This window comes from Rosa rugosa, chromosome 5, assembly GCF_958449725.1.
Source record: "Rosa rugosa chromosome 5, drRosRugo1.1, whole genome shotgun sequence".
Taxonomy (NCBI): domain Eukaryota; kingdom Viridiplantae; phylum Streptophyta; class Magnoliopsida; order Rosales; family Rosaceae; genus Rosa; species Rosa rugosa.
Window position 1 is genome coordinate 43091189 of NC_084824.1, and position 10389 is coordinate 43101577.

The 10389-nt window shown below is 36.1% G+C and overlaps 1 protein-coding gene across 1 annotated transcript; it reads right to left on the bottom strand.

The window, feature by feature from the left end:
- Positions 1–9543: 9543 nt before the first annotated feature.
- LOC133711703 (uncharacterized) lies at positions 9544–9879 on the bottom strand. Its single transcript, XM_062137805.1, has one exon. It carries the CDS (start codon positions 9877–9879, stop codon positions 9544–9546), a length of 336 nt encoding a protein of 111 aa, XP_061993789.1.
- Positions 9880–10389: the final 510 nt, after the last annotated feature.

Sequence of the window (10389 nt, forward strand, 5' to 3'; positions counted from 1 at the left end):
AGTTAAATAACTCAATTGTCGGAAAACTAACAAATTGGACCTATTAGATCAAAATTGAAAATGCAGGGGTGTTTTTGATGAAATTAGAAGTTCAGGGACTGAATTGATTTTAGACCTAAACCACAGGGTAGTAATTTGTATTTAGCCCAACAAGTAATCAGCTGTTATTAAGCATACAGTGAATCAAACAATGCAAACAGAAGCATCCAGGATCATAAACTCAACAAAATACAAGGATTCAATCAACACAGTTTGTCAAAACCATACATGCCTCACCAAGGTCCTGAAAATTACTTAAAACCAAGACAACTGATCATGTAAAGCATGTAGGAAATCATGATTGAATTACTGCAACTATATAGTTTTGCTTAATTTTGAGATAGGTATGGAAGCGTACGTACCTGGAAGCAAGATTCTCTTGTAACTTGGAAATAGCAACAAAATTAAAGCATACCCACAACAATAGGCTTCCTCAACCACACTTTCAGCAATAGTTATAGACAAATATAGGCGGAAAAAAAAATGTAAATCGAAATAATTTGTCAGAATAACCATTGTGAAATCAGGTTGGTCTTAGTAAACTCTGTTCTTTTCAGAAAATTCTTTCTTTCTGAACATAAAAGGATCAATCTTTCATGCAAACTCATGCATGAAATCAAATCATTAGTTGTACATAAGAGATTTGAATTGAAAAATATTGAGATGTGAGAACTGAGAAGTAACAAATCAATTTAGCATGCACAAAACATTGTAATCCTTTAATCTTGGTTATTTCGGAAAACAACCATTAACAAAATAGACAAAGACAGACTTAAAATCTATTTGGCTACACTTTGCTTCAATTATAAATACCAATTTAGTGGTCCTTTAATTCATACAATTTAGAAAGGGACTCATACTGACACCTTGATGATAAGAAATTTTATACTAATATGAATGGTTGATGATTATGCATTTATGCATACTAGTGAAAAAGACCATGAGGAACAAAACATAAACAATAGAAGGTTAAAGGATGAGATTTTTAAAATTCAAGTCAATCAATCAATTTTCCAATATACTGCAGTATCCTCCATGATTAACATTCAGCATAAAATTGCTCTAAGAGCTGAGTTTACTAAAATTGAATATAATGTTTGCATGAAAAACATGTAATTTGATCAATTTAAAGGTCTAAAACGATATGCATAAGTGTCAGCAGTAAAACCATTAAGCCAATTTCAAAAGAAAAGAAAAGAAAATAAAATAAAAACTCAGGCATTCAATTATGAAACCACGAAGAAAATAAAACTTTCGAATTTCTCGGAAAAAGGAAAAAAGAGAAACTAGGGATTGGAGGTTAATTAGATGCTGGGAGAACGCATCTAAAGTCAAACCCAATTGACATAATACATCCATCAAGCTTTAATGAAGAAATATACTGAAGAACTCCAACTTTTCAAGGTTTTGAAAATTTGCCACAAAGATCTCAGACTAAGATTCACAATACATACCTCAATCGAGTTGCAAAAGTATCTGGAACAAAACCCATAAAACGATTCTGACAAAACAAATCGCAAAACCCTCTGTTCTCTATTGTACTTCGCGCGCCAGAGAAAGAACAACGCCCAGAAAGAAAGAACTTTTTTTTTTTTTTTTTTAAGACCAAAGGTTTTTGGGTTTTGATTAAAAAACCTGGTTTGACCCATTAAAGACAGGTCGACCCTCTACACTTTTGTTTTCAAATAATCTGCAGCACCTTTTTTTTTATTTTTTAAACACATGCTCTTCCCCCTCCTTTAAAAAAAAAAAAAAAAAAAAAAAAAAGATCAATCGGTCCAAAACATTTTGATTCTTAATTGAGCACAAAAGCTCTGATACCAAATGTAAAACTAAAATAAGATTGTACTCAATCTAAGAACACAAAATATAATTAAGATTAACATAAGCTTAATATTAAGATGAACAAAATATAAATCATATATACCAACTTGAATTAGTCATGATAGATCTTCTCCTCTATCCAATCCTGTATGCAACCTTTTATGGGGCAAAGCTTATGAATAGCGTGGTGATTGATAGAGCAGGGATCTAAGACTTTTATAGGCATCACGGACTAGGTACCTCCCATAAAGGATTCTTAGTCCTAATTGATGTAGGCCTTTGTCAAACTATTTCATGTACATTTAGGATTACTCTATAATTAAGTAATCAACAATATATACCGTATTCAGTACTGATTATAGATAAAGAGGTCATGGACTCAAATAATTCAAGCACTGTCTAATTACTTATTCTGCAAATAAGGTAGCTAAGTTGTTGTGGTCCTTATTGAACATTGATAAGTCCACATTAATTCTTAATATATGCAATCACTCACAAATATACATAAACACTTATTATAACATAGCTTGATCCATGAACTGGTGTTTGGAGTTTAATATGATAATGACCTGAAGCCATTTGGTTTCTTGAAGCAACAATCTTCTGCACTACTCTCAGGATCTTGGTTGTCTCTATGGGACAAGACTCTTGTAACTCGGTGTTGAGAGAGTGCAGGACTATGCCTTTATATAGGAGCAGAAAACACAGTCCTCTTCCCATAAGAGTGTTTGTGTTTCACTAGGTTGCTCCTTCTTTTGCATACATATCTATACTTATCTAATATATCAGATAAGTAAACGGTTTTCCATCTAATATCTTATCAGAAACATATAAGATATCTTTACAAGAATTAGAGTCCTATGCAGTACCAATTGCTTCTCTTAATCCTCTAGTTGTTGTCCGAAGTAAATATGTGATAAGGTCCAATACATTCTTTCATTCTCCCACTTGGACCATCACAAATTTACATGACAAGAAAACTAGTATAAACTGAGCATAGCAATAATCTGGAGTGTGCACAAGGTACTACATAGTCTCACCAACCATTTCAAGACTCTGTCAATATATTGCTGCAACATTGAGCTAAAGAACAACAAATAACTAACAAGTTAATTGAATTCCAGAACTACAACGCAGCAGCAAAATAATACATGAATCACCAACAAGATATGATCTATATGTTTAATTGAGCTCCTGCATGAATCTGACATCTATGCTCAAAGTAAACTGTCCTTTCTTTATGATCTTGTATATATCAACAAAATCCATGAAAACATAGATTCCACCATAAATCAACCTGATATGTTTTCTGTTCATGAATATGATCAAATAATGTAGCCATACATTTAAGCAAAAACCATTCATACTCATAAGAATAACAGCTGTTAAAACAAGCATCTATACTCAAAATAAAATAATGCTGCAGCAAAATAGAAAACCATGGTATTAACTGAAAATTTCCATAGGGAAAAACTTTATTACACAATGAAATCATTGTCTCAATGTCATACAAATGAAGCATCAAAAGAATCAGAAAACTTAGATCAACTCCCACTGTTTTCAGCAATCTAAACTAGGTAAGACACCAATTTCTGCAATATGCTTTTGGAAAGCTGCAACTGAAATCGCGTTGGTGAATGGATCAGCTAATTGTGACAAGGTGTCAATATTAGCAACAGAAATCTCACCATGTTTCACTCTCTCCCTCACACTATAGTACTTCAAATCTATATGCTTAGAGTTTGAAGATCTTTTGTTGTTCTTGGTAAAGAACACTGCTGCTGTGTTGTCACAGAATATCTTCAAGGGTCTGCTAATAATGGTGTCAACTAGTTTGGTTTGGCTAATAAAATTCTTCAGCCATAGCCCTTCACAAGTTCCTTCATAAACAGCAAGAAATTCTGCTTGCATTGTAGAAGTAGCCGTGAGAGTTTGCTTTACACTTCTCCAAGAAATTGCTCCACCAGCCAACATATACACATAACCAGAAGTCGATTTCCTGATGCTGGATAACCCCCTACAAAATCAGAGTCAGTATAGCCAACAACTTCCAGTTCCTTCACTCTTCTATATACAAGCATGTGATGCTTAGTTCTCTGCAAATATCTAAGCACCTTTTTGCCTGCAATCCAATGTTTGTAACCTGGATCTGATTGGAACCTTGCTAAAACTCCCACTGCAAATGCCAAGTCTGGCCTGTACATTAAACTTCCTACCAGTCGAGCATATAGTCTGTTCTTCATTTCTTCCCTTTCCAAATCATTGCTTGGACACTGTGACTTGCTCAATTTATCTTCCTTAGAAATTGGTGCTTCACCATTTGAACATTGCTGCATATCAAATCTCTTCAACACCTTTGATATATAACTTTGTTGTGAAAGCCCCAAAAGATTTCTACTTCTGTCTCTCTTGATCTCAATGCCAAGAACATATACAGCCTCACCTAAGTCCTTCATATCAAAGTGTTTTGATAGAAAGACTTTAGTTTCTGATAGCAGATTAGTATCATTGCTGGCAAGCAAGATATCATCCACGTAAAGTATCAGAAAAATGAAATTTCTGCCCTTTCTCTTCATGTAAACACATTTGTCTACCAGATTCTCAATAAATCCATGTGAACTCACTACTGCATCGAATTTCAAATACCATTGTCTCGACGCTTGTTTTAATCCATAAATGGATTTGCATAACTTGCACACCATGTTTTCTGTTCCAGCTTTAGAAAACCCTTCAGGTTGCCTCATATAGATTTCCTCCTCTAAATCACCATTTAGAAAAGCGGTCTTTACATCCATTTGATGTAATTCCATGTCATAGTGAGCAACTAAAGCCATTATCACCCTAAATGCATCTTTGGTGGACACAGGAGAAAAGGTTTCAGTAAAATCAACTCCTTCTTGCTGCGTAAAACCCTTAGCCACTAACCTGGCTTTATACCTTTCTACACTCCCATCTGCACATCTTTTAGTCTTAAACACCCACTTACATCCTATTTCTCTATGGCCCTTCACTGGCTCCACAAGTTTCCAGACTTTATTAACTTTCATCGAGTCCATTTCTGCCTGCATTGCTTCTATCCACTTTTCTGCATTTTCTGATTCCATAGCTTGCTTGTAAGTCAAAGGATCGTTGTCTTCAACAACTTCATCTTCAGCTTCTTGTAAATAAACATGATAATCTGCTGGAATAGCAGACTTTCTCTCCCTCTGTGATCTCCTCAAAACTTGTTCAGGTTGTGCAAGTTGCGCAGGTTCTACATTTTCAGTCACATTTTCAACTTGTTCAATGGGAATGTATGGCTCTGGAGCTACTGGAACTATTGGTTCAGGTAAGGTCTCAGTTGCTAAATAATTCGGCAACTGTAGGGGTTCAAGAGACACAACATTAGAGTTTTCTGGTGAATCTTCTTCTGGTATTTCTTGAAATTCAAGCTCCAGATCTTCAAAATCATGTAAATAATTCATCTCTTCGACAAAAACAGCTTTTGAAATCTCCATAATTCTAGTACTGTGATTTGGGCAGTAAAATTTAAAGCCCTTAGATTTATCAGGGTAGCCTATGAAATAAGCACTCACAGTCTTAGAGTCGAGTTTTGACTCTTGAGAATTATATAATCTAGCCTCAGCCTTGCAACCCCATACATGTGTGTGCTGCAAACTTGGTTTTCTTTTATTCCACTGTTCAAAAGGTGTGTTGATTACAGACTTGCTAGGAGTTCGATTTGTGAGGTAATTAGCAATTTTAAGTGCTTCTCCCCACAAAAATCTTGGAAGACCTGAAGTGCACATCATGCTTCTAATCATGTTCAGCAATGTTCTATTCTTCCTCTCTGCAACCCCGTTTTTCTCAGGGGTCCAAGGTGTTGTGTACTGTGCAACAATGCTCTTGCAAGTATAATGCAAAAGCACCCTTGTTCTGTCCAGCTTCAGTAAACCTACCATAGTATTCTCCCCCCCTATCTGATCTTACCACCTTAATCTTCTTATCTAATTGCTTTTCAGCCTCTGCTCTGAAGATTTTAAACATGTCAAGTGCTTGTGATTTCTCCGATATCAAGTATACATAGCAATACCTTGAGAAGTCATCGATAAAAGTGATAAAATATTTGTTTTCACATATGGTTTTATGAGAGAAGGGTCCACAAATATCTGTGTGTATCAACTCAAGCAATTCAGTACTCCTATTTGCTCCTTTTTTCTTACTGTTAGTCATTTTCCCTTTCACACATTCGATGCAGGTATCTAAGTCACTGAAATCAAGCTCAGGCAGAATGTTTTCTTTTACTAATGACTGCAATCTTTCTTTTGAGACATGTCCGAGTCTCCTGTGCCATAGAAAAGCTGACTTTTCATTATACTTTCTCTTCTTTCCAGTTATCTTTTCTGAGTTCTCAACAAGCAGTATTTCTTTAGGATAGGAGCAATTTATTTTCCAGTAATCATTAACCAAAGAAGCTGAACCATAATAAGTTGAAGCATGAAGGATTTTTATTCCACTAGCTAAATCACTGTTCAAGCTGTAACCAGCTTTTACAAGGAGGGTAAATGTTGGATCATAATTCATATACATATTTGTCCCCTAAAACATGGAAATTACTTGTTCTAAAGTCCAAATTTAATGTTGACTTCCCTAATCTTGTACTTTTGCTTAACCTTTGTGTTTATTTATATATATTTATTATGTTTTCCTTATCATGCTAGAAAATGATGGAGAAAAATGGAAATGCACTAAAAATGTCAACTTTACACATTTTCCTACTTCGGCTAGGAGAAACCAAGCCAAGCAAGGAAGAAGGAGCGACCACCTGACCAAATGAACTTCAAATGAGCTGAAACCTTCCAGTTCCATTCTAGACATCCTAAGAAACATTTCTTATGAAGAGTGCAAGAGCCAAATAGAAGTGGAAGGCCTTCAAACAGTCAGCCCAATTTTATGCAGAAGCAAAACTGGAAAACTGGACCTGTAGGGAGTCCAGCAGCGATTTCAGCCCAATGGCATGGAAATAAATTCTGAAAATTTGACACAATGATCTACACTCATAGAGGAACATTTGATAGAAGAAATCGGAGGCCCATTCTGAAGTCTTGGTGGAGAAATAATTGAAGGAATAAAGGGGCAGAAAGTGACCTAAAAAAACAGTTCAACATATTCCTACCCACATGAAGAAAGCTAGATGCTTTTCTCTTTTTCCTTGGATATATTTTTCTACTCCATCATCTTTAATATATCATCATCACTTCCATATTTCTGCACCTTCATGCCTTGCTTTCATTTCATCATTACTCCATCTTTTCCATATTTTACAAACCACTTTCATTATTTTTATTTCACTCTTCTTTTTCTTCCCTATATAAACACCTTCTCTTCTCACTCTCAACATCAACCATTCCATCCCATTACATCTTCTTTCTCTGTTCATCTCCTTCATAAAACCTCCATCTCCACTTCCCAAAATCCAAACCCATAATATCCATATCCCACAACTACCATCACCACCACCATTACTCCATCACTACCACTCAAAATTGGCCAAAGTTGCATCATATCTTCATCACCATTCCATTTATCATCACCATCAAGAAGCTTATCATCCATCCATTCCACCATCAAGGAGGATTCAAGGAGCATTGAAGGAGGAAAACAAGAAGGAGTTAGTCATTGATTTGTCAAGCTTCAACTAGTTCATTCTTTCCTTAACTCTTTAATTTACCTTGATTTACTTTATAGATTTGATGCCAATTTGTATGACTATGAGTGAGTAGTACTTTGTTGGGGCTAGGGTTGAAAGCCCTAGCCAATCTTGTATGAATTGATGTTTTAATTTACATTTGATGTTATTTGTGATTTTCATCTTCATATGCTAATTCAAGAAGTGAATGCATTCATTTAAACTTAACTACTTTGAATGTGTTGTGTTTGTCATCTCATGAAAAAAATGTTTAGGGAGTAGTTAACCTTGAGCATTGATAGCATGATAGCATCCTCTATGTGCATGTGAAGGTTGTGAGTTAAAATCACCTAGATCTAGGATTGGTTTGCTTGCATAATTATCTAAACTCAAAGCTTTATGCATCTAGGAACAATGAATTGAGACTTAACCGGTAATATGAATTGTTCTTAGGTAGTTTATTCTAGACTTATCCGGTTGGAATTAATAACATTAAAGGAGTTTAAGCCTTTGTAGTCTTATCCAGATGCAAAGAGGGTAATTGGGAAATTAGAATAGCATCACTTGTATTTAAACTTCAATATTTGCAAGGGAGGTTAGTGGTAGACAATCCAACCCCTAACTTCATCCATTATATCACTAGTTTAGTTGAGAGTAATTTAGTTTACATTTGAGCATCTAGTTGTTTTCAATTCAAAACTATCTTCAAAAACCAAAATCAAATCACTACTCCATCTTGCACATACTCACCATGAACCTAGATTTCCTTGTGAATTTAGGTTTGTGATTGTACATTTGCATATTCTAGCTCTCCTTAGGTTCACACCCTAGCTAGTGAGAGGAATCCAATCCTCGTGGGTTCGACAACCTTTCTTAAATCCCTATACTATTACTTGTACCCCTTATACTTGAGGGTGGCTATTTGGCTAACAGTAAACGAAACTAAATTCCTTCTGATTGAAGGAATACAATAAACTGAATCTAAATCCAAAAAATTTCCACTATCTAAGACTAGTCTAACTGTTCCAACAGCTTTGACCGCCACCTTCATGCCGTTCCCAACGCATATATTGCACTCACTACTTCTTGGAGTCCTGCTCCTTAAATACCCCTGCATCAAAGTAATAATATGTATCGGTGAGCCCGAATCCAACCACCAAGAATCAGGAGTAACATCTATCAAATTAATCTCAATGGGAAAAACTACGTTACCTGATTTCTTTGCAATCCACTTCTTGTATGAGTTGCAATCCCTCTTCATGTGCCCCTCCTTTTTACAAAAGAAGCACTTGAATTTTCCCTTACCCTTGGCCTGAAAAGGTGTTAACGTTAGTGATCTGTGGGATCTCTAGTTAGCTTTAGAGAGAGAGAGAGAGTGACACGAGATGTATAGTGGTTCGTCTCCCGCCTTAGCGGGAAACTACGTCCACTTGAATGTTACACTAGTGTGTTGAGCCTTGCAGCCCAAGGGGATTACAAAAGATGTAATGGAGTGTGTTGAGTTGTGGGAGGAGGCATTCCTTTTATAGGTGAAGGAATGCTTCTCCTTTACATTTTCTTAGATGTGGGATGACTAAAATCACTATTCTAGTCTAGAAAGCATGTTTGTGAAGGCAACTTTGCAAGGCCGGGAATGTGGCTTCCCGGCGAGGTATTTGCGACTTCCGGATACCGTAGCGTAGCTTGAACATAGGGCTACAAGATGCAAGTAGCGGTTGGGCCTCACCATGGCTTGTGGGTGTCCCAAAGAGGGTGTTACTTATGCTTGGTGAGATAGCAAACTAGTCATGCTAGTAGGTATCTACAAAAGGTTTCTTAACTCCTGAAGTAGATGGTTTGCTAGGATCACTCACAGCTTTACCCTTTTTCTTCTGCCATTGTGGCTTACTGATCAGATTCACATCCCTTGTCACTTCCTTCTCACTTTTAATTCTGCTCTCTTCTTGCACACACACAGCAATGAGCTCATTCAGGCTCCACTTATCTTTCTGGGCAGCATAGGTGGTTTTCAGCTAGTTGAACTGACTAGGCAGAGAATTCAGGGCTTGGTGAACTATAAGATGGTCTTGCAGAGGCATGTCTAAGTCTTTCAGCTTTGTAGCAACATCAATGAACTTCATTATGTGCTCCCTAATCCCCACAGAAGCAGTATACTTCAGATTATTCAGGGTGCTCAACAGAATGCTAATTTCAGCTTTTTCATTCTCTTTGAACATTTCTGCAATTGAGTCCAGATACTCTCTTGCCGTTGCCTTATCTGGGAAGCTACCCTTCACAGCTTCACTCATAAGCCTTTTCATAATCAACAGAGACATCCTATTGGCTCTAATCCACTCAACAGACTTCATCCTATCCTGGGCTGTGCTCGCATTAGTGATCACAGGCGCCTCTTCGGTTAAACAATTATCAATATTGTTCAACCCCAGGTACAGCTCAATATCAGACCTCCACTTCTTAAAGTTGTGTCCATTGAGTGGCTAGATGGTAACTAAGCTTAGTCCTGAGTTGTTCATTGCTGAAAAAGAAAAGAAAAGAAGTCTAAGTTTTCTTTCATGAAGTTTTATGAGAGTTTTAGTTTAAAGAAAAACAAACAATCATAAAACAAAACATTCTGCAAGTCATATAGCAATCATATATATAACTCAACATAGAACAGAATCAAGCCCCAATTTCTCTTTATTTTCATCAAGTCTCCCTGTGTGTTAGAACATGATAAAACTCTTTAGGTTTCTTATCACAAAACCAATATTAATCAAGCTACTATATTATATGTTCAGTCATAATCTGTGTGATAAGAAAAGAACAAATAAACCAGATGCATGCTTGATCAAAATGTAGTGTGCTATTTTGCATTTTAA